This window comes from Lineus longissimus, chromosome 12 (genome assembly GCF_910592395.1).
Source record: "Lineus longissimus chromosome 12, tnLinLong1.2, whole genome shotgun sequence".
Taxonomy (NCBI): domain Eukaryota; kingdom Metazoa; phylum Nemertea; class Pilidiophora; order Heteronemertea; family Lineidae; genus Lineus; species Lineus longissimus.
The window spans coordinates 3,464,691-3,489,461 of NC_088319.1; the positions used below are offsets into that span (position 1 = coordinate 3,464,691).

Consider the following 24,771-nt stretch of genomic DNA (forward strand, 5'->3'; position numbering starts at 1 on the left):
ATTAACATGTTTTCCTTCTCAGTCTTCCTGGCTGAAATGTCGTGGTCATGACGATGACTATTTTCATGAAAGCTGTCTGCTAAAAATTGATTGAGGAAAAGCGTACCAGTTGTGGCCTGGATTTTGTGAAAAATTAGAGAATCCTTGATGATATCATATTATCAGTCCGCAAGAAAACCTAACACCAAATATGGGGACCTTTTTACAGCTCATAACAGCTCTCGGCGGAGATCATCCAAGCAAAATGAACATCGGGAACTAGTAACAAAATAGAATGTGAATGTGAATGCCACCAAATGATGTGACTCGCTCAAATGCTAACCGCGGACATCTCCAACAGTAGTGCAGAACAATGCATGCCTGTCAGTCACATTCATATAATACTTGATACAACAGACTGCGAGTGGGAATCAAGTTTCTTTTGGCTCGAACAGTGCGTAACACGTAATTCATGAGATCTACAAGCCTGGCGTAACACAAACCAAATAAACAATATTTCATTATAAAAGCTTGTTTTATTTTCTATACATTTCACATTAAAATATAGATTACATATACCTATCAGGAATACATAAAAGGAACACAGTTATAAAGTTACGAATCGAGATTGCTTAATGAGTGTAAAACAAATGTTTATTCACTACTAGCGATGTCAAGTAAGCTAGGAGATTCTTGATCCTTGAATAAGTAAATTGAAATACTGGAGAACGATGATACAAACCACATGTACTAAGTATTCTAGGTAATTTAGCCACTGCTAAGAAGCATTAAAACAAACGAAAAACAAATATAAGGTTTAACAACAGTGTGTTCTTGGCAGTTTTCCAAAACTGTCTTCAATTTGTTCTTTGGTAGGAACTTGAAAACCCAATTGAACTCCATGGCGGGATGGGGTGGGGGTCATGGTGTTTCAGCAGGGCTGGTGTAACAGTTTTGGGCATTTTTACTTCTAAGCATTTCCCCCTATTCTTTGGGATCGTTTTTCTATGTTTTCATGGTCTCTCTATGATGTCAATTGTATTGTGAACAACCACAGATTTTACACCGAGTTCAAAAGAGGATACACGTGGTCACTTGTCCAAGTTCACGTGTCAATGTCACTCGTCATGAGCATGTTCATTAGTTGACTTCGGCTTGACAACGGGACATGGCCCGACAACTGAGAGGTTAAAAAGCGACATCTCGAACCTCTGGAAGCACGCTCTTCAGAAATGACTTGAGTTACAAGTAATAACGCGACCCACTAGATAAATATGACCTTAGGTCAGATAAGCAATTGATTCACATTGTCACGGTTCATAGTCACTCGTCACCAGCATGTTTGTCAACTGGCTTCACCTGACAAAAGGATGAAAATGACACCGTGATCGTGGTCCACTCGATAGAATTGACTGGATCACTCCTGAAGTGACACTTTATAAACGAGAACGTCAACTATACGCAAACCCAACCTTATTGGCAGGCGTATGCAAGAACACTCAACTTACTAGTTCCAATACTATATGCAAATCCAACCTAATGAGAAGGCTTGTTTAAAAAAACGCTCAACTTGCAAGATATCTCAATAGAGTACGTGTTTGATGTCTGCAACCAGTGACAGATATGATATATTTAACGGCTGAGAATGATGAGGTGAATGCCCAATGCCGACCTAATGTGGTCAGCACTGCCGATGCAGTTACAAGTCTAATGTATAATGGGGGAATAACTACATAAAATATGTTATGGTCACTCTTGTTTCGTGTTCACACACGTGACAGTGGTAAATATATACATACAGACGGGCTAGCTGTCCCCGGGGACTAGCTTTCCTCCAATTTACTTTGTAAATTAAAGAACAAAATATTTGAGCCAGGAAAACATTAGTCATTTTCTCGTGTCACTCTGCATACTGTATGTGACACAAACCGGACAGTCGTGAAACCTTCTTTCATTTTCCGTCTTGATTTTCAATATTTCAATTCAGCATACGTCTGGCTTGCGATCACATCAGGCTGAAAGACAAAATGAAACTTTTCCGGATTGTGTCAATTAAAGGCGTCAACTGTGAGGGAGGCAGGGTGGGGCAACAGCTATAAATTTATATTGATTCTAAAAATTGTGATACATTTCGCATCAGTGATGAACTTCTAAAAAATGTGTCCTTTTCTAAATGCCTTTGGTCAAGACATTCAACACTGGCAACGCATACGATCACTAATAAAGCCTCAAACTGTCTCGAAAAATCGGCAGCTCAGGCTCAACTCGTTTTATCTTCATCTTAGGAAATGTGTTCTAAATATTTTACGAATTACAAAAGATTCTTTTCAATTTATATTACTGAGGTGAAAATGACTTGAATCTGTGGGCCAGGGGACAAGCATATCAAAATGCCCTACATGATTTGCTCACGAGGACTAGCCAATCAGATCCACAGATTCCGATAAGAGGTACGATGTGATGTGATATATATGAGTCACTAAATAGTGTTCAAAGCGACGTCCTTCAACCCCAGAACGTTCTAGAGCTTTCAGAACTGGCGAAGTGCAGGCTTTGAAGGTCACCGAGTAACTCTTGGCTAGTGATGCGACCATTGGTCATTTATTCGTCTTTGTTCTTCATTGCTATCATTCAATTATCACGAGATTCAATATCAAATCCGCTCTACAAATTTATCCTTGATCAGGTTATGAACATTGCATTGTAACTAACAGCAAAATATATCAACACAACTCAGGAAGGGCATGACTGTATTCTCTTACCGTGATGTTCAAGTCAGCATATGGATTTTCCATTTCGTCATACGGATTTTCACCGCCATCTGAAAAAGAGTAATGTTAGCATAAATCAGAATGTTAATTTTTACACAATCAATGGAAAGAGTCTTTACCTTGACAGTTTCGAGAAGTGACACTTCTCTTCCTCAGAAAGTTAGTTAGTTCTGAAGTTGACCGCTAGATGTAGCGGCCAAACTGGCGTCCCACACGTGACTCAGCGGTCAAACTCAGAACTAACTAACTTTCTGAGGAAGAGAAGTGTCACTTCTCGAAACTGTCAAGGTAAAGACTCTTTCCATTGATTGTGTAAAAATTAACATTCTGATTTATATTCACTCACAATCAGATGAATATTTTCAATGAGTAATGTTAGCGTTTCATATACATGTACATGTGCAATATAATCGATTAAGCGTATTGCGTAGGCTACAGCGGGTATTTTGTACTTACATGGTAAGCTTGTGACTACTTACCTTTCACGGGATTCTGTTGAGGAGAATTCACATAAACCGGTTCATGTGGAGTATCGTCACCTAGGTGTGGAAAGAGGAAACTTTGGCATTGTATACTTAGTATTTGTATTTCATAACTGTATATCAGTCTGTAGTATTGATACTGTACATATCACACGTAATGCAGATAACATGCATCGTAATTACGATAACGCCACATTTTGCTGCCCGATTTCTCTTCAATGTGCGAAAACTAATAACGTTACCTTCAAATGCCCTGTTGACGACGTTCATGTATAAAGGGTCATGAATAACCGGATCAGCTTCCGTTTTGCCAGTTTTCCCATCAGCATGGTTTGATTCATCGCGTTTATTTCGACCTTGAACAGTAAATAAACCAGGTCGAAACAGGTATTACTAAGATTTCAGCCAAATCTGAAGAATCTTGTCATGTCTAGGGTAGCAACTATAAAAAATATTTCAAAAACATTGCAAATCTTGTACTTGTATATGAAAGTGAATATATCAAAAATCGAACAATACAACAATCGTAGAAGAATCATATCGAGTCTTTCGTGCTGGGAGTATTCTCTCTAAACTCACCAGCAAAGCATGCCATGTTCCTCCTATGTAGCACGACGACAACCACCACCACCATTGCTACCAGGATGACGACGGCGACACCCACGCCAGCTATCATGCCACCATCAGGACTGCTTCCAGCCGGCACAGTCTGTTTAGGATGCACTTGACCAGAACTATAAACAACATCATCGCCAATATACAAATCCATGTAGAAAACATAGATCGTGGTCTCGTGTGTCACACTAACTGTGTAAGTTGATGTCGTTGGATCATGGATGGTGAAGCGAACCCCGCCGCATCCAGACGTTTTTGGTGTCTGACTGGGCCCACAGAACTTGAGCTGGAAACTTGTGTACTCCCGAATCGGCGGCCCGAACACCACGGTCGCCAGTCTCCCGTTACGGGTGATCTTAAACGTCGGGACATTTGGAGCAGCTGAAAAAGTTTTTGACAATGTTTTTTATGATTAGAGATCAAGTCACATGAGGAAAGAACAACGAAATCCAAAATGGGACTCCTTATTGTGAAGGTTGTGGTAGGCAGCTATCATTTTTTTAATACTTGCTCACGTCGTCGTTACCTAGTACCTTCGTCCTCTGGTTTGTATTTTCATCAACAAGTCATGAGAAAGTTGCTTGAAAGAGTTGTAATGTACGTCGACGTTACTTCTCGAGCTTTCCAATGGCAATTTTCGCAAATGGACTATAGTCTCTTTGATTACTTTTTGACTAATTTAGCAATAAACGACAAACAGAAAAAAATAAAAAATATATCTTGGCTGACCTGGTGTCTGTACTTTAAGTACGTCTCCATAGCCACTGGTGCCATATTCGTTGTCCGCTTTAACCCGGAATTCATACATCGAATCGCTCTTCAGTCCTGCTATTTTTCTCACTACATCTTTCGCAAAGCCCGGGTCTGCTATATTGATGTATCTGTCGATGGTGCTTCCGTTTTTGCTCTCGATGGTGAACTGCTGTTGTGATCTGCCATTGAAGTTACTCCTAAAGGTCAAGGTCACTGAAACTGCACTAACGTTGTCTGCTTTCAGACAGCACGGAATGCGTGGTGGGCCTAGAAATCAATAACGAAAAATTAGGGTAATGTGTCGCAAATGAGCCATATTGGGAAAATGAAGAATATAAAGACATTTTCCCCAGTCATAAGCAGTGCCACTTTATCATGGAATGGACTATGGTCTCTCCTTTTGACTTCTCTGGCTATAAACTTGACGCCAGTCAGAAAGCATTTAAAAAAAAAATTGGCTAACCTAGTGCTACTTTGAGTACACACCCCTTTCTTTCATTTCTGGCATTCTCAGCTCCATTCATAAACCCGCAAAAAAATTCTTTCGGCACCGTAAATTATTTTCATAAAAAGTCAGCTTAAGGGACTGACTAATCTGGGAAGTGCACAGTATGTTGACTCATGTTTTCAGCATACCTTCGCGGAGAAGTTCAAAACAAAAATATGATATTCCAACAGAATTAGTCACTTTGGCGATGTAGTTTCCATAGTCTGGAGTCGCTACAGATCCCTTGCTCAGTGTGTATGTCCCATTTACTTCCGCAGGGATGAAGTTTTCACCAGTTGCCATCTTGTGGTTGGGGTGATACCACGTAACATTCGTTGGTCGAGGGTTGGCGATGACGTTGAGTGTAAACATGACTGGTCTTAATGGTCTGCTTTCAACGGTGATGAGTCTCGGCAGATTGGGATCCAATTTAGCTTTGTCTGCAAGTATATGAAACGAGACAGTGAGAACAACTTTTAAATCATCTGAGCATAAACTTGAAACCCGCGAAGTCTCGTCCGTAAGTGCGAGTCATAATGTAAATTATGGAGAAAAACTAGCCCGTGGAAGGGTCGTCGCAATCACGTATTTCAGATACATATTTCAAATAAATCCGAGGGCATGGCCATACATCGTAACTAACCTAACAGACATCAATTCATCAGTCAAACCAAAGGCATGACCTATATCATACATATATTCCTTGCAAACCATGTTTAGACCAATTTGGAGTCCCATATTACTTGCTAATCAATATAACAATATAAAAATTAAACCAGTTTAAAGATTTACATGCAATGCTTAGAAATATATTGAAACAGCTCTGCAGGTTCTTCGTACTCACATAAAACATCCAATTTTAATGATGCATCGGCTATGCCATCTGGAGAATAGTTGACCGCACGACAGCGATACTCTCCACTCCTGTTGTACTGTATTGATGATATTCTGTATTGTCTTGAAGTCATATTCGGTATTTGTATCCAGTTATAATACCATATGTAGGTGTACGATGTCGGGTTACCCCCTCTTGCTTCACATTTCAATGTGACAGTATCACCTTCTTTCACTGCAGTCGAGGCTAATGATAATACGACGCTTGCTGGGTCTGAAAATAATATCACAATATCTAGGCATGGAAATATCAATAGTGGGTAAGGCTGTGATTTATATAGAGTCACGTTTTCACATGTTACATGTCACTGTTCACTTTTAATGCGTAACATGAAGACCGAACAAGTCATTTGCAAAGAGCGGGCTACATGCGATTCGCGTTGTCACTTTTCACCCTCACGTCGTGTTTTCAGGCCTTAGTCAGTTAACCCGTGACAAGTGAATCACGACAAGTGACATAGTGAACCATACCACTCCGGCCAACAGTGTTAATACAACCACGATATCGTGAGTGCATATTTGGAAACCATAATTCTCAATCAATGTTTTTACAAGGAGTGATTTTTTTCAGTGTCTGCACAATGTAAATACATTTTACAGTACATTACATTCGCTTCAACTAATGGGGAGAAACACTGTAACATATGATGTAAACTTCACTGTTTTGCAAAACTAATACGTACAATATATATCAACGGTAGTTGTCTGTTCGATCTGGAATGACCCCTTACGAATCTCGCATTTGAACACAGCCTGTGTGTCCAACCTACTGGCTGTAACAACCAAAGTACTCTTTCGAATCCTGCCATTGTATTCTGCAGCCCTGTCTTCAGATGTTATCCCCGACGTCAGTTGCTCCCAGTTTCCTCCTGTCCTCTTCCGGTAAAACTGTACATTCGCAACCGGGTTGGCGCTGTCTGTCTCACAGGTGATCGTGATCTGTTTCCCCTCGTAGATCACTGTTAGTGGTATTTGAAGCAAAGTTATCTTTGATGGGTTAACTGCAAGTGGAAGGTGGAGTGATGTTCTGAACAGAATGGTAGGTAACGCATAGATTGCACGAAACAAACTGATATGCATGTTGGCTTTATAGCCTGCTATCTAGGGTGTGTTTGCTATTTTTCATCGAATAATCTTCATCACAGTAAAGATGTTTAGAAAACAGGTTCAGAAATGCGTTATTTCCGAATGAGTTGCTGTGTTCTGGATATTGACGTTTAATACCACATGTTGTCGTTCGAATTTGCTGCCAGAACTTTTAAATCTATTTACAATAAATTCATATTTTATCGTACGTTGTTCATCTACTCATATTTTTACAAACATTCTTGTAAAAATGGAACAAATAACTACATGTACCAGTACATAACGATGACTCATCTTACACTTTTTGGAGGCTTTTCTGACTTCTTAACGATTTCTCTAACTTTTCCCTGATTTATCCGACAAAAGTGTGACGTTGTCCGACTTTTCCCCAAAATGTCGGATTTCTAGGGAAAACAGGTTAGAGAAACCGTTAAGAAGTCGGAAAAAGCCTCCTACATGAACTAGTGTAATAGTCAGCACTTCAGATTCTCGGTTCTGTACAAGTTGGTTCATCTACTCACATTTTACATACATTGTGGTATCGGCATTCGTCCAAAAGCTATGACCAGTCAGGGAGTAGGTGGACGTACATCTTATTGTTGCACCATTCATTGCCTTTGTTGCAGTTACAGACCACTCACTGATCCTCATCTTTCCACCATACACACCATTCCTCTCGGATGATGATATTCCGGTTGTGACATTTCGCCACGAAGAACCAGTAATATGATGATACCACTTGATGTTGGTAACTGGGTTACTCTCATCCGTCTCACATGTGAACTTCTTTACCTGACCAACCTGGACAGCAGCGGTCGGGTTATTGAGAAAGGAAACCTTGGTGTTTGAAACTGAAAAGGAATGGCTAGAAATTATCTTCGCCTTCTTATTCATATTTTTATCTATCGGGATAAACAATACTTTAAAATTGCCGAGTTAGAGGTTTATAACAATTTCCTCACGCTCTTAATGCAGAAGTAGACTGAAATTTCGCAAGAGATAAAACGTACATGTTACGCTGTATGTCTTCCTGCTTGAAGTCATATCCAAGGCGGGATACCCAGTGACCTTCGCCACGCAGTAGTACTCAGCCTGGTTATCTTCTTTAGCCATCACCCTATCATGACCTTGGGTGACCTCTACTGGTGTTCCGCCTGACCTCTTGAAGTAGAGCTTCACGGTCGGGGTGGGGTTGCCGCCAGAGACTGTGCAGGTGAACTTGTCGGTCTCCCCAACATAGGATGAGGTCTTTCCAGATGACACGTCAACGGAATCAGGTTTGTCTGAAATGATGATTATCGGTGTAAGAATTACTGAGGGTATTCTGCTTGAAAATATTTAGGGTTTTGTATTGTCAAAGTGGCCTTACTGTTTGATATTCAAAACATTAACAAGTGAGTGTCGTTAATGTTCCTTTCGCGTCATAAATCTCATGTTAGGATGATTTGAAGATTAGCGTTCAGTCGTATAAGGTGCTCCAATTCATCATACATGCCGGTGTGGATCAGGAGTGATCGTCAGTCAGAAGTATGGCACAAACTATAGTGTTTATTGATATGACCAGGCATTCACACACGATGTGTATGACCTGATTATCCAGATGGAATATCACACAGTAAACACTTCTCTCAGATGTCCTCATCGATGATATATCAATAGACCAAGAGATCGAAGAATAAAGAGTTGAGGTATTGTTAATATATAGTCAGCTGAAAGTCTAAAATTGGACTTCGAAAGGACACTGGCCCGTCTTAGACTACCAATACAAAGTTTGGTGACGATCCGCCTGCTGGAGTCAATCCAACAAACACAAAGCACACGTTTATGATGTCTTTTCACCTCTAACAACAGGCATTCCGGGCTTTCAACAATAAAGTATCCGTTTATTACATAGATATGCACACGTCTTATAAGTCTGTGTTGAGGAAATACTGTATCTAACCTTGTCCATTTTTATCTCTGTATGTATGGGCTTTATCAAAATGCGAATAACAACAGAACTTACAATAAACAACCAGTGTCTTGTCTGTGCTACTGGCAGACCCGACAGCATTTCTCGCCACACACTTGTAAACACCAGCACTCTCCTTTGTCACTTGGAAGTCGTAACTCAATGATGTTGTAACCTTTGTACCATCCTTGTACCAATCGTAGGTATCTCCAGGAGGCGAGGCCACACACTTCAAGTTGAGCTGTGTTCCAGCAATGACTGGTCCTGATGGGAAACCGGTGATCTGTGGCGTGACTGGGTGCGCTGAAAAAAAATTCATTTGATTTTAAGGGGTGGTTTGGAATACCAATGCCCTTCTCGTGTCATGACTTAGACTGGCAAATCGTGGTCCATTTTGTTGGTCTCTGTCTTTCACTTAATCGTGTAATTTTACTTGGCTTCTATATTTTCACGATGCACTGGCAGCACGACCAAATGATGCTCTGGCTATTGTAGTATGGGCTCCCAAAATAAGTAACATACAAAATGTATATACACATAACTGGTATTTGCAGCTATTTGTAGCTAACTGAAATACGTACTGAAAATTACGAAACAGTCTTCGGTGTAGATAAACCAGTCATGAATATTTTAGTTGCATACTCTCCGTTCCTTTATACAGGCGAAAGTTATTTGATAACAAAAAGGGCGAAGAAATGCGTTACCTTGCACCACTGGCTTGATTGGGTCACTGTTGCAGCTTAGACCAATGTCCTTACAAATCCAGTAAGCAGAATCAGAAGGCTGAGCATTGGTGACTTGTAGATTGAATGTCTTTGTCGGTGATGAGGTGCTTGGTGGGCTGCAGCTGCTCCAACTGTAGCGTGGGTTACTTGGAGCATGGCATCCCTTCTTATTCGCTCCTGCTACTTCTGGAGCAGCAGATAAAGCATCAGCCCTCTTTAACCAATTCACATGCAATCCGCTTGGGTTCAATATGTAACAGTTGAGGGTGAATGTACTTCCGATGGCAGGTTTGGGTGGTGAAACACTCACAGCATACAGTGGACCTGGAAGTGAAAGAAATGACAACAGAGAGAAAGTAAAAACTGACTTTTTTATTTGACATATTGGGTCTTGTCTCTGTTGGTAAGAACAATGTAATTCACTTTACAAAATTGGTGAAGAAACGACATCATTGTAATGGAGGAATCACAAGAGTCTCTAGTCGGAGAACAATCACTGGATAATGGCTACCTTTTCATTCGAGGCATCGTTATGAAAAATGAAATTCTAAACACACAGCGAGATTGCTGTAAAATAAATCGAACTCTATCTTTATATAGTTTTACTGAGCAAAAGAACCTCTTGTATTTTATTTTATTTGACATAGTTTCATGTAAAACCTTTGTTAGAACGCCCGCAAGGACGTGGACTTTTACTTCTCAGAAGTCTATATTATTTTGAATAACTCACATGGTGTATAGACATACAGATCTCCCCATTCGCTGTCTCTTGTTCCGGCCGAGTTCGATGCTCGACACTTGTACTTCCCACTGACTGTGTCCGCATTTGAAAATAAGTGGAACACTTTCTTCTCAGTGACTGGATTAAAGATGTAATTCTGACTTGTACCAATGGGTCCTTTGGATTCCCAATTCTCTACACCATTAGCAATCGAGTATTTATACCATTTATAGGTGATGGTCCCGGCATCAGGTTGAGACGCATCACAGACGAGTTCACGGTTGGAGCCGATAGCAGTAGGTTCAAACCCAGATAAAACAGGTGTCTTTGGTGGAACTGAAACATTATAGACAGTAAGCCGTGATAAGTTGCATTTACGTCTTACTTGTAAAAGATCTTCTCTTTTGATGACGTTAGAAGATATATGACCAGCCTCAACGACAAATAATCCGCCAACTTTCTCGGCTCTCAATCCTTTTCACGCAAATTTCGGAAATATTAAAATGGCCACTATTTTTAATTGGTTGATTAAGAAATCCTTAAATTTTTTCCAATAAAATACATATTTTTACCATTTTTTTGGTAGCGAATGAGGATATTCACCAACTTTGCGAAAAAAAACACCCGCAAAAATAAGGCTAAAATATTATCTAAAATAATATATTGTTTCCTTTTTCTGCAGACGTTTTTGTCATTATACTGTTCTTGTCAGAATCAGTAAATTCGGTGCTGATCATGATTCTGGTTGCTTCAAGCAACTGTTATCTACTTCACGGATCGTGATTTTTTTTTTCAATTCAACTTTATTCTCCAAGTCTATACACACAGTATGATTGAGCAGTTCGAAAATGGCGGCCTCTTTTGGCAGCCAATGAACCAAGTTACGCGACGGCGCAGGAGTCTAATTCTTAAAAGGGATTTTCAATTTTCAATTTTCGAGTTAACGATAAATGTTATGCGTTATTACTCACCAATCAGATAAACGAGAGGTATGAACGGAGAACCTAAGATGAAGCTCACGACGAATACATCAACAGCCATGTTTAGTTCACTCCGACATAATAACATCCAAATGGACGAGCCTTTTAAATTTTCTCTTCTGGTTTTCATTACAAAAAGATATTATTCAATGTAGGTCATAGCATTCAGGCTATGCATTGATCAAATATTGACTATTAATATAGCATATATATTTTTAGAGCTTTTTAAGTGAACTGGGCCGTGGAACATATATCAATACCAAGCTAGAAAAAAACAGAGTTTTTGATTAGCATAGTCATGTGAGTCTCGACAATGAATGGCTGTGAGACAGAAAAAAGGTTTTTTCATGTGTGGATCGTCCAGAGTAACGTTGAGTACTTCCTTTTAATAATTATGAGACTTATATAGCGCAAAATCCAACGGGTTTCAGTCGCTCAAAGCGCTTCGCATTATTACCCCTAGCTATTGGCCTGTACATTCGTGGTTCAAGCTCTACTCTCTCGGAGTATTACAGGTCCGAGCTGCAGCTATACAGCGTTCAGGATTAACAGTGTGCCAACTCTGCCAGCTAGGTACCCATTTACGCCTGGGTGGAGAGAAGCAAGTAGAGTTAAGTGCCTTGCTCAACGACACAAAGACGAAACAGGAGTGACACTTCCGACCCACGACCTCCTGATTATGAGCCCGGTGCTCTAACCACTACGCCACTGATCTTCCCTATTCTTGGCCGGTGTAGAAGTTTAAAATGTCCTAGGATAGAATGCCCGAGAAACAAAGGATTCTATTATGCGCTTCAATCTCTGAGCTATTGACGGTGGAGATGACCACGGTTAGCATTGGCGCGAGTCACATCATTTGGTGGCATTCACATTTTGGTCAATTTTTGGTATAAGTTTCCGATGTTCACTTTGTTGGTAAGATATCAGCGGGGGATACGAACTGTCAGGAAGTCCCCATATTATTTGGTGTTGGGTTTTGCGGCGGACTGATAATAATGATATCGTCAAGGATCCCCTGATTTCACACAAAATCCAGACCTTAACTGGCACTTTTTTCCTATCAGCTTACATGACAATAGTCACTGCCGTGACCCTGACGACATTTCAACCAGAAAACTGAGAAAGAAAACATGTTAACCTGTCTTGCTGTGTTTCTCAAGCAATGAAAAAGGGAAGCACCGGTGTAACAGTAACAAAAGCCCCCCTGGAAAAAGTTTCCGGCCCTATTGTATTCTGCAATATGGTTCTATAGAGACCCTCACCAAGTGCAGAACATGCAGAACGAAGCATGCCTGTCAGTCACATTCATATAACACTGAATACAACAGACTGCGAAATCTTGGAACGAACAGTGCGTTATAAGTAATTCATGGAATCTACAGGCCTGGCGTAACACAGACCAACTGAAGAATATTTAATGATTAAAAGATAATTAGTTATTTTCTATGCATTTCAAATTTACATAACACTTACATGCCTATCATGAATATAATATACTCTCAACTCGGCTCTATAAGACCAGGTTGATAATACCTCCCAATACACAATTTACAATGCCGACCTAATGTGGTCAGCACTGCCGATGCAGTTACAAGTCTAATGTATAATGGGGGGACAACTACATAAAATATGTTGTGGTCACTCTTGTTTCGTGTTCACACACGTGACAGTGGTAAATATATACATACAGACGGACTAGCTGTCCCCGGGGACTAGCTTTCCTCCAATTTACTTTGTAAATTAAAGAACAAAATATTTGAGCCAGGAAAACATCAGTCATTTTCTCGTCTCAATCTGCATATGTGACAAAAACCGGACAGTCGTGAAACCTTCTTTCATTTTTCGTCTAGATTTTCAATGTTTCAATTCAGCATACGTCTGGCTCGCGATCACATCAGGCTGAAAGAAAAATGAAACTTTTCCGGATTGTGTCAATTAAAGGCGTCAACTGTGAGGGAGGCGGGGTGGGGCAACAGCTATAAAGTTATACTGATTCTAAAAATGCTGATACATTCCGCTTCAGTGATAAAGTTCTAAAAAATGTGTCCTTTTCTATATGCCTTTGATCAAGACACCCAACACTGGCAACGCATACGATCATTAATAGAGCCTCAAACTGTCTCGAAAAATCGGCAACTCAGGCTCAACTCGTTTTATCTTCATCTTAGGAAATGTTTTCTAAAAATTTCACGAATTACAAAAGATTCTCTTCAATTTACATTTCTGAGGTGAAAATGACTTGAATCTGTGGGCCTGGGGACAAGCATATCAAAATGTCCTACATGATTTGCTCACGAGTACTAGCCAATCAGATCCACAGATTCCGACTAGAGGTAGGATGTGATGTGATATATATGAGTCACTGAATAGTGTTCAAAGCGACGTCCTTCAACCCCAGAACGTTCTAGAGCTTTCAGAACTGGTGAAGTGCAGGCTTTGAAGGTCACCGAGTAACTCTTGGCTAGTGATGCGGCCATTGGTCATTTATTCGTCTTTGTTCTTCATTGCTATCATTCAATTATCACGAGATTCATGATCAAATCCGCTCTACAAATTATACCTTGATCAGGTTATGAACATTGCATTGTAACTAACAGCGAAATATATCAACACAACTCAGGAAGGGCATGACTGTATTCTCTTACCGTGATGTTCAAGTCAGCATATGGATTTTCCATTTCGTCATACGGATTTTCACCGCCGTCTAAAAAAGAGTAATGTTAGTGTGAATGTTATTATAATTCAAGGATTAGCCGCACGCTTGATCATGCAAAAGTTAAAAGGTTGATTCCGTCACTCGGTCGGAGAGGAGCCATTGTTATTCTCACCTAAAGGAAATAGATAAGTAAGAGCCACATCATTCTCTGAGCAATGCTGCCCCCCCCCCCCTCCCTCCCCTGGCCGAAAACTATGACATTAGTTTCATATATATGTACATGTGCAAGATAATCGAGAAGCGTATGTTGCGTAGGCAACAGCGGGTATTTTGTACTTACATGGTAAGCTTGCGACTACTTACCTTCCACGGGATTCTGTTGAGGAAAATTCACATAAACCGGTTCATGTGGAGTATCGCCGCCTAGGTGTGGAAAGAGGAAACTTTGGTATTGTATACTTAGTATTTGTATTTTATAACTTTATATCATTCTGTAGTCGTGAATGTACTGTACATATCACACATAATGTAGATACAATGCATCATAATAACGACATACATCACCAGTCTGCACCATCTTGGTTTTCCGAGAATTGGTTTAGCATTGTGGACGCATGTCCATGGTTACATAGTTCCGTTTTCAAGAAGTATTACACTCATGAAAAAAAGTGTTACAAACCAGTACCCCATTTACACCAAACCCACAACATACCAGCACCCACAGAATCCGATTTTTATACTTCGAACAGCCCGCGCCACGGGTATATGCTAGTAACGACAATGCCACATACTACACGATTTATCTTCAATTTGCGAAAACTGAAAATGTTACCTTCAAATGCCCTGTTGACGACTTTCATGTATAAAGGGTCATGAAAAACCGAATCAGCTTCCGTTTTGCCAGTTTTCCCATCATCATGGTTTGATTCATCGGGTTTATTTCGACCTTAAACATAAATAAACCAGGTCGAAACAGGTATTACTAAGATTTCAGCCAAATCTGAAGAATCCTGTCCTGTCTAGAGTAGCAACTATAAAAAATATTACAAAAACATTGCAAATCTTGTACTTGTATATGAAAGTGAATATATCATAAATCGAACAATATAATAATCGTAGAAGAATCATATCGAGTCTTTCGCGCTGGGAGTATTCTCTCTAAACTCACCAGCAAAGCATGCCATGTTCCTCCTATGTAGCATGACGACAACCACCACCACCATTGCTACCAGGATGACGACGGCGACAACCACGCCAGCTATCATGCCACCATCAGGATTACTTCCAGCCGGCACGGCCTGTTTAGGATGCACTTGACCAGAACTATAAACAACATCATCGCCAATATACAAATCCATGTAGAAAACATAGATCGTGGTATCGTGTGTCACACTAACTGTGTAAGTTGATGTCGTTGGATCATGGATGGTGAAGCGAACCCCGCCGCATCCAGACGTTTTTGGTGTCTGACTGGGCCCACAGAATTTGAGCTGGAAACTTGTGTACTCCCGAATCGGCGGCCCGAACACCACGGTCGCCAGTCTCCCGTTACGGGTGATCTTAAACGTCGGGACATTTGGAGCAGCTGAAAAAGTTTTTGACAATTTTTTTTATGATTAGAGATAAAGTCACATGAGGAAAGAACAACGAAATCCAAAATGGGACTCCTTATTTTGAAGGTTGTGGTAGGCAGCTATCATTTTCTTACTTGCTCACGTCGTTGCCTGGTACCTTCGTCCTCTGGTTTATATTTTCATCAAGAAGTCATGAGAAAGTTGTTGGAAAGAGTTGTAATGTACGTCGACGTTACTTCTCGAGCTTTCCAATGGCAATTTTCGCAAATGGACTATTGTCTCTTTGATTAGTTTTTGACTAATTTTGCAATAAACGACAGACAGAAAAAATATATCATGGCTGACCTAGTGTCTGTACTTTAAGTACGTCTCCATAGCCACTGGTGCCATATTCGTTGTCCACTTTAACCCGGAATTCATACATCGAATTGCTCTTCAGTCCTGCTATTTTTCTCACTACATCTTTCGCAAAGCACGGGTCAGCTATATTGATGTATCTGTCGATGGTGCTTCCGTTTTTGCTCTCGATGGTGAACTGCTGTTGTGATCTGCCATTGAAGTTACTCCTAAAGGTCAAGGTCACTGAAACTGCACTAACGTTGTCTGCTTTCAGACAGCACGGAATGCGTGGTGGACCTAGAAACCAATAACGAAAAATTAAGGTAATGTGTCACAAATGAGCCATATTGGGAAAATGAAGAATATAAAGACATTTTCCCCAGTCATAAGCAGTGCCACTTTATCAAGGAATGGACTATGGTCTCTCCTTTTGACTTCTCTGGCTATAAACGTGACGCCTGTCAGAAAACATTTAAAAAATAGATTGGCTAACCTAGTATTATTTTGAGTACACACCCCTTTCTTTCATTTCTGGCATTCTCAGCTCCATTCATAAACCCCCAAAGAAATTTCTATCGGCAGAGTAAATTATTTCATAAAAATTCAGCTTAAGGGACTGACTAAGCTGGAAGTGCACAGTATGTTGTCTCATGTTTTCAGCATACCTTCGCGGAGAAGTTCAAAAGCAAAATATGACATTCCAACAGAATTAGTCACTTTGGCGATGTAGTTTCCATAGTCTGGAGTCGCTACAGATCCCTTGCTCAGTGTGTATGCCCCATTTACTTCCGCGGGGATGAAGTTTTCCCCGGTTGCCATCTTGTGATTTGGGTGATACCACGTAACATTCGTTGGTCGAGGGTTGGCGATGACGTTGAGTGTAAACATGACTGGTCTTAATGGTCTGCTTTCAACGGTGAGGAGTCTCGGCAGATTGGGATCCAATTTTGCTTTGTCTGCAAGTGCACGAAACTGGACAGTGAGAACAACTTTTAAATCATCTGAGCATAAACTTGAAACCCGCGAAGTCTCGTCCGTAAGTGTGAGTCATAATGTAAATTATGGAGAAAAACTAGCCCGTGGAAGGGTCGTCGCAATCACGTATTTCAGATACATATTTCAAATAAATCCGAGGGCATGGCCATACATTGTAACTAACCTAACGGACATCAATTCATCAGTCAAACCCAAGGCATGACCTTTAGTTAAATGCATAGACTCTGCACTCCCTGAATGATAGAGCTGTCTTGGGAACATGATATCTATGGAGTTCCTGTATGGAGCATTTGATGCAATTTGACATTTTTAGGCGTCGTGCTAATATTTATCATACATATATTCCTTGCAAACCATGTTTAGACCAATTTGGAGTCCCATATTACTTGCTAATCAATATAACAATATAAAAATTAAACCAGTTTAAAGATTTACATGCAATGCTAAGAAATATATTGAAACAGCTCTGCAGGTTCTTCGTACTCACATAAAACATCCAATTTTAATGATGCATCAGCTATGCCACCTGGAGAATAGTTGACCACACGACAGCGATACTCTCCACTCCTGTTGTACTGAATTGATGATATTCTGTATTGTCTGGAAGTCGTATTCGGTATCTGTGTCATGTTATAATACCATTTGTAGGTGTACGCTGTCGGGTTACCCCCTCTTGCTTCACATGTCAATGTGACAGTATCGCCTTCTTTCACTGTAGTCGAGGCTAATGATAATACGACGCTTGCTGGGTCTGAAAATAAAATCACAATATCTAGGCATGGAAAAATCAATAGTGGGTAAGGCTGTAATTTATATAGAGTCACGTTTTCACATGTTACATGTCACTGTTCACTTTTAATGCGTAACATGAAGACCGAACAAGTCATTTGCAAAGAGCGGGCTACATGCGATTCGCGTTGTCACTTTTCACCCTAACGTCGTGTTTTCAGGCCTAAGTCAGTTAACCCGCGACAAGTGAATCCCGACAAGTGACAAAGTGAACCATACCACTCCGGCCAAGAGTGTTAATACAACCACGATATCGTGAGTGCATATCATAATTTGGAAACCATAATTCTCAATCAATGTTTTTACAAGGAGCAATTCATTCAGTGTCTGCACTATGTAAATACATTTTACAGTACATTACATTCGCTTCAACTAATGGGGAGAAGCACTGTAACATTATGTTTATTCGTACTACTTTCCGTTGTACAGATAACAAAAAATAAGGTGCAATAAGACAATACAGAGTTGGGTGCAAATACAAGTTTACGATAAGGCAAACAAAGTAAAAGGTAAGACTGAGAGTCGAACCCGAAAACCTCTCATTCTTGGAGATGATCCTGAATAAGTTACATTAGTATCTTGAACTATCACAATAAAACTAACACCAAAAACAATACTCCATCAAATCAACCTGTACACAAAAAGTTAATTATCATGTCTATTTCCTCTTTTGTGAGAATATGATTCCCTGCCTCCCGCATTTCAAGCAATTCCCTAACTTGGATGGCAACCCTATTATGCCCCAATCCCCAAAATTCCCTATTGATGTCCCATAGCATTATACATTCATCAGGCAGCTGATCCCTATTCCAGTTGTACTTTTGTAACACCATAGTTGATGAAAACTTCACTGTTTTGCAGAACTTATACGTACAATATACATTAACTGTAGTTGTCTGTTCCATCTGGAATGACCCATCACGAACCTCGCATTTGAACACAGTCTGTGTGTCCAACCTATTGGCTGTCACAACCAAAGTACTCTTCCGAATCCTGCCATTGTATTCTGCCGCCCTGTCTTCAGATGTTATCCCCGACGTCAGTTGCTCCCAGGTTCCTCCTGTCCTCTTCCGGTGGAACGTTACATTCGCAACCGGGTTGGCGCTGTTTGTCTCACAGATGATCGTGATCAGTTTCCCCTCGTAGATCACTCTCGGTGGTATTTGTGGCAAAGTTATCTTTGATGGGTTAACTGCAAGTGGAAGGTGGAGTGATGTTCTGAACAGAATGGTAGGTAACGCATAGATTGCACGAAACAAACTGATATGCATGTTGGGTTTATAACCTGCTGTCAAGGGTGTGTTTGCTACTTTCATCGAATAACCTCCATCACGGTAAAGATGTTTCGAAAACATGTTCAGAAATGCGTTATTTCCGAATGAGTTGCTGTGTTCTGGATATTGACGTATACTACCACATGTTGTCGTTTGAATTTGCTGCCAGAACTTTTAAATGTATTTACAATAAATTCATATTTTATCGTACGTTGTTCATCTACTCATATTTTTTACAAACATTCTTGTAAGAATGGAACAAATGGCTACATGTACCAGTACATAATGATGGCTCATCTTACACTTTTTGGAGGCTTTTCTGACTTCTTCACGGTTTCTCCAACTTTTCCCTGATTTATCCGACAAAAGTGTGACTTTGACCGACTTTTCCCCGAAATGTCGGATTTCTAGGGAAAACAAGTTAGAGAAACCGTAAAGAAGTCGGAAAAAGCCTCCTACATGAACTAGTGTTAGTCAGCACATCGGTTTCTCGGTTCTGTACAAGTTGGTTCATCTACTCACATTTTACATACATTGTGGTATCGGTATTTGTCGTAAAAACATGACCAGTCAGGGAGTAGGTGGACGCACATCTTATCGTTGCACCATTCATTGACTTTGTTGCAGTTACAGACCACTCACTTATCCTGATCTTTCCACCGTACGCACCATTCCTCTCGGATGATGAGATTCCGCTTGTAACATCTCGCCATGAAGAACCAGTACTTTTATACCACTTGATGTAGGTAACTGGGTTACTCTCATCCGTCTCACATGTGAACTTCTTTACCTGACCAGCCTGGACAGCAACGGTCGGGTTATTGAGAAAGGAAACCTTGGTGTTTGAAACTGAAAAGGAATGGCTAGAAATTATCTTCGCCTTCTTTTCCATGTTTTTACCTATCGGGATAAACAATACTTTAAAATGGCCGAGTTAGAGGTTTATAACAATTTCCTCACGCTCTTAATGCGGAAGTAGACTGAAATTTCGCAAGAGATAAATCGTACATGTTACGCTGCATGTCTTCCTGCTTGAAGTCGTATCGAAGGCGGGATAGCCAGTGACCTTCGCCTCACAGTAGTACTCAGCCTGGTTGTCTTCTTTAGCCATCACCCTGTCTTGACCTTGGATGACCTCTACTGGTGTTCCGCCTGACCTCTTGAAGTAGAGCTTCACGGTCGGGGTGGGGTTGCCGCCAGAGACTGTGCAGGTGAACTTGTCCTTCTCTCCAACATGGGACGAGGTCTTACCCGATGACACGACCACGGAATCAGCCTTGTCTGAAACGATGACGCTGCAGGTATTTTAGATAATGATGGAAGAGGCAATAAGCTATCAATTCTGTGGTTTCAAATTGTTTCAACAGTAATGTCGTCATAGGTTCTATTGCCATAATACCTTGTCCCCTCTTGCCATATGAAAAAGGTGTTGATTTAATAAATCGATCTAAGCTTTTGCATCGTCGGTGTAGTCTGATTCACATGTATTTCAACAAAGACTTTCATAACGTATGGTACAACTATAGTCCTGGTATAATTGCAGGGCTATGATTGTAATTGTACTACCCTGCCTTAAGTTTTCTCATTGTAATTTTATTTTGGTCTACGTGAAATGTTCACTGAATTTCTTTTGAACTTCCTGGTCTTTTGATTGTTTGCATCACCACATTGCACGGTGGCTAATGCTATCTGTTTACCACAGCTTACCTGGAGAGGAAATGACGACACAAAAGAAGCATACAAAATATTAGTTCATTGTGATCGAGGGGCGTAAGGCCCGCATTCATAATTTTTATCCATTTGTACCCCTCAAACTCTGCAATGTGATGGCCTTAATTCTTTCTATTGTGTTGGTAAACCAAACCAAGGTAAACCAATACTTTTACCAACTTACCGTGCATTAGACATGATAAAATTCACCAAAGAAGAGCAATAAATAAAAATCAGTTTGAGCATTGTAACGTCACGATTATATCTTTTCACATTTATAAACTGGGCTACATAAACATGTATATGCATTTCGGAGTTTCAACCAGGAAGTCCGAATTACATCTTATTTCTCGTGTCAACACTGTCTCTCACATTAGGTCTTCATGTGTAAAATGTCACGTAGAGCGGTCGTAAAGGTTTACTCTTATTCGAATGGGAAAATATATCACTAAGTAAAAATGGTGAGAAAAACATAACTTACAATGAACGACTAATGTCTTGTCACTGCTTGAAGCAGACCCGACATCATTTCTCGCCACACATTTGTAAACACCACCACTATCCTTTGTCACTTGGAAGTCGTAACTCAATGATGTTGTAACCTTTGTACCATCTTTGTACCAATCGTAGGTATCTCCAGGAGGCGAGGCCACACACTTCAAGTTGAGCTGTGTTCCAGCAATGACTGGTCCTGATGGGAAACCGGTGATCTGTGGTGTGCCTGGGTGCGCTGAAAAATTTCATTTGATTGTAAGAGGGTGGTTTGGAATACCAACGCCCTTCTCGTATCGTGACTTAGACTGGCAAATCGTATTCAATTTTGTTGGTCTCTGTCTTTCACTTAATCGTGGTATTTTACTTGGCTTCTATATTTTTCACGATGCACTGGCAGCACGACTCAATCATGCTCTGGCTATTGTAGTATGGGCTCCCAAAAGAAGTAACATACAAAATGTATATACACATAACTGGTCATAGTATTTGCAGCTATTTGTAGCTACCTGAAATACGTACTGAAAATTACGAAACAGTCATCGGTGTAGATGACTATTTTAGTTGCATACTCTCCGTTCCTTTATACAGACGAAAGTTATTTGATAACAAAAAGGGCGAAGAAATGCGTTACCTTGCACCACTAGCTTGACTGGGTCACTGTTGCAGCTTAGAGCAATATCCTTACAAATCCAGTAAGCAGAATCAGAAGGCTGAGCATTGGTGACTTGTAGATTGAATGTCTTTGTCGGTGATGAGATGCTTGGTGGGATGCAGCTGCTCCAACTGTAGCGTGTGTTACTTGGAGCAGAGCATCCCTTCTTATTCGCTGTTGCTACTTCTGGAGCAGCAGATGAAGCATCAGCCTTCTTTAACCATTGCACAGTTGTTCCGCTTGGATTCGATATGTAACAGTTGAGGTTGAATGTACTTCCGATGGCAGGTTTGGGTGGTGAAACACTCACAGTATACAATGGACCTGGAAGAGAAAGAAATGGCAACAGAGAGAAAGTATGAACTGACTTTTTATTTGACATATTGGGTCTAGTCTCTGTTTGTAAGAAGTATGAAATTCATTTAACAAAATTAGTGAAGAAACGACATTAGTGTAATGGAGGAATAACAATCACTCGATAATGGCTACCTTTTCATTCGAGGCATCGTTATGAAAAATAAAATTCTAAACACACAGCGAGGTTCCTGTAAAAATATATATATAACTCTATCTATACATAATTTTACCGAGCTAAAGAACCTCTGATTTTATTTCATTTGACATAGTTTCATGCAAAAACTTTGTTAGAATGCCTGCAAGGACGTGGACATTTACTTCTCAGAAGCCTATATTATTGAATAACTCACATGGTGTATAGACATACAGATCTCCCCATTCGCTGTCCCTTGTTCCGGCTGAGTTCGATGCTCGACACAGGTACTTGCCACTGACAGGCTCTGCAGGGTTACCTGGGTGGAGCACTTTCTTCTCAGTCACTGGACTGAAGACATATTTCTGACTTGTACCAATGGGTCCTTTACTCTCCCAGTCCTGTACACCTTTCTCAATCGAGTATTTGAACCATTTATAGGTTATGGTACCGGCATCAGGTTGAGACGCATCGCAGACGAGTTCACGGTAGGAGCTGATAGCAGCAGGTTCAAATCCAGATAAAACTGGTGTCTTTGGTGGAACTGAAACAATGATCATGGACAGTATATCTTGAAGTTTCAATTTCCGTCTTACCTTTAAAATATCTTCTCTTTTGATGACGTTAGATGATATATAACCAGCCTCAACGACAAAGTTAATGGGGGTCTATAATCCGCTAACTTTCGCGCCTCTCAATCTTTTTCACGAAAATTTCAGAAAAATTAAAACTTCCTCGATTTTTTATAGGGTTGATTAAGAAGTCTTTAAATTAGTTTTTACAATAAAATACAGAGTTTTACGATTTTTATTTTCGCGAATCAGGATATTCACCATCTTCGCGAAGATAAAACACCCGCAAAAATTAGGCAATATAAAATAATATTGAGTGTTTCCTTTTCTGTAGCGTTCTTGCTATTACATTGTATACTGATCTGGTCAGAATCAGTAAATTCGGTGCAGATCATTTATCCTCTGTGAACTACTCTGCGGATCGTAGTTGAGCGGGTCGAAAATGGCGACCTCTTTTAGCAGCCAATGGACCTAGGTACGCGACTGCGCAGAAGTCTAATTGTTCAAAGGGATTTTCAATTTCCAAGTTTTCGATGAATGCTTTTGACAATGTTCGAGTCATTATACTCACCGATCAGGTAACCCAGAGGTATGAACGGAGAAACTAAAATGAAGCTCACTACGAATACACCAACAGCCATGTTTAGTTCATCCTTACATTATCCCATACAAAATGGATGAGCTCTGTAAATTTTCTCTTCCGGTTTTCATTACACAAATATATTATCTATGTAGGTCATAGTATTCAGGCTATGCATTGATTAAATTCAAGTATTTTTAGAGCATTTTGAGTGAACTGAGCCGTGCAACATTCATGATCAATACCAAGCTGGTATAAAACAGCGTTTTTGATTAGCACAGTCAGGTGAGCGTCCACAATGAATGGCTGTGAGACAGAAAACGGCTTTGTCATGTGTCCCTTGTCTTGTCTGACAGGCTGGAGTAACGTCGATTATTTCCCTTTCACCCTTTTCTTTTGCCGGTTCTTCTCTTTTTCATTGATAGGGGAACGCTGATAAACAGATTAACATGTTTTCCTTCTCAGCTTTTCTGGCTGAAATGTCGTGGTCATGACGATGACTATTTTCATGAAAGCTGTCTGCTAAAAATTGATTGAGGAAATACGTACCAGTTGTGGCCTGGATTTTGTGAAAATCAGAGAATCCTTGATGATATCATAATCAGTCCGCAAGAAAACCTAACACCAAATATGGGGACCTTCTAACAGTTCATAACAGCCCTCGGTGGAGATCATCCAAGCAAAATGAACATCGGGAACTAGTAACAAAATAGAATGTGAATGTGAATGCCACCAAATGATGTGACTCGCTCAAATGCTAACCGCGGACATCTCCAACAGTAGTGCAGAACAATGCATGCCTGTCAGTCACATTCATATAATACTTGATACAACAGACTGCGAGTGGGAATCAAGTTTCTTTTGGCTCGAACAGTGCGTAACACGTAATTCATGAGATCTACAAGCCTGGCGTAACACAAACCAAATAAACAATATTTCATTATAAAAGCTTGTTTTATTTTCTATACATTTCACATTAAAATATAGATAACATATACCTATCAGGAATACATAAAAGGAACACAGTTATAAAGTTACGAATCGAGATTGCTTAATGAGTGTAAAACAAATGTTTATTCACTACTAGCGATGTCAAGTAAGCTAGGAGATTCTTGATCCTTGAATAAGTAAATTGAAATACTGGAGAACGATGATACAAACCACATGTACTAAGTATTCTAGATAATTTAGCCACTGCTA

The 24,771-nt window shown here is 40.2% G+C and overlaps 1 protein-coding gene across 4 annotated transcripts; it reads right to left on the reverse strand.

Moving 5' to 3' along the window:
- Nucleotides 1-514: 514 nt before the first annotated feature.
- Nucleotides 515-23,684, reverse strand: LOC135497008 (sialoadhesin-like). Of its 4 annotated transcripts, none has more exons than XM_064786637.1 (15): nucleotides 23,563-23,657; nucleotides 10,474-10,800; nucleotides 9,723-10,067; nucleotides 9,073-9,321; nucleotides 8,078-8,350; nucleotides 7,589-7,918; nucleotides 6,665-6,982; nucleotides 5,932-6,195; nucleotides 5,237-5,527; nucleotides 4,577-4,867; nucleotides 3,812-4,228; nucleotides 3,475-3,588; nucleotides 3,230-3,289; nucleotides 2,742-2,800; nucleotides 515-1,994 (listed from the first exon to the last, which is right to left on the reverse strand). In XM_064786637.1, the coding sequence occupies exons 1-15, from the start codon at nucleotides 23,630-23,632 to the stop codon at nucleotides 1,950-1,952; spliced, it is 3,453 nt and encodes a 1,150-aa protein (XP_064642707.1). In that variant the 5' UTR covers nucleotides 23,633-23,657; the 3' UTR covers nucleotides 515-1,949. The 4 variants fall into 4 exon arrangements, with proteins under 4 accessions (XP_064642707.1, XP_064642706.1, XP_064642709.1 ...); XM_064786636.1 differs by lacking the exon at nucleotides 23,563-23,657 and adding an exon at nucleotides 11,436-11,548; XM_064786638.1 differs by lacking the exons at nucleotides 515-1,994; nucleotides 2,742-2,800; nucleotides 3,230-3,289; ... (9 more) ...; nucleotides 9,723-10,067; nucleotides 10,474-10,800 and adding exons at nucleotides 12,454-13,343; nucleotides 14,090-14,148; nucleotides 14,464-14,523; ... (9 more) ...; nucleotides 21,909-22,253; nucleotides 22,637-22,963 and having other exon boundaries at nucleotides 23,563-23,684.
- Between the last annotated feature and the right edge of the window lie 1,087 nt (nucleotides 23,685-24,771).

Coding starts and splice junctions, on each gene's coding strand:
- LOC135497008 (XM_064786636.1), bottom strand. CDS start 11,532: ATGTTATTATGTCGGAGTGAACTAAACATGGCTGTTGATGTATTCGTC. Junction 8,351..9,072: donor CAAGACACTGGTTGTTTATT/GTAAGTTCTGTT, acceptor TCATCATTTCAG/ACAAACCTGATTCCGTTGAC. Junction 3,589..3,811: donor GAACATGGCATGCTTTGCTG/GTGAGTTTAGAG, acceptor TTACTGTTCAAG/GTCGAAATAAACGCGATGAA.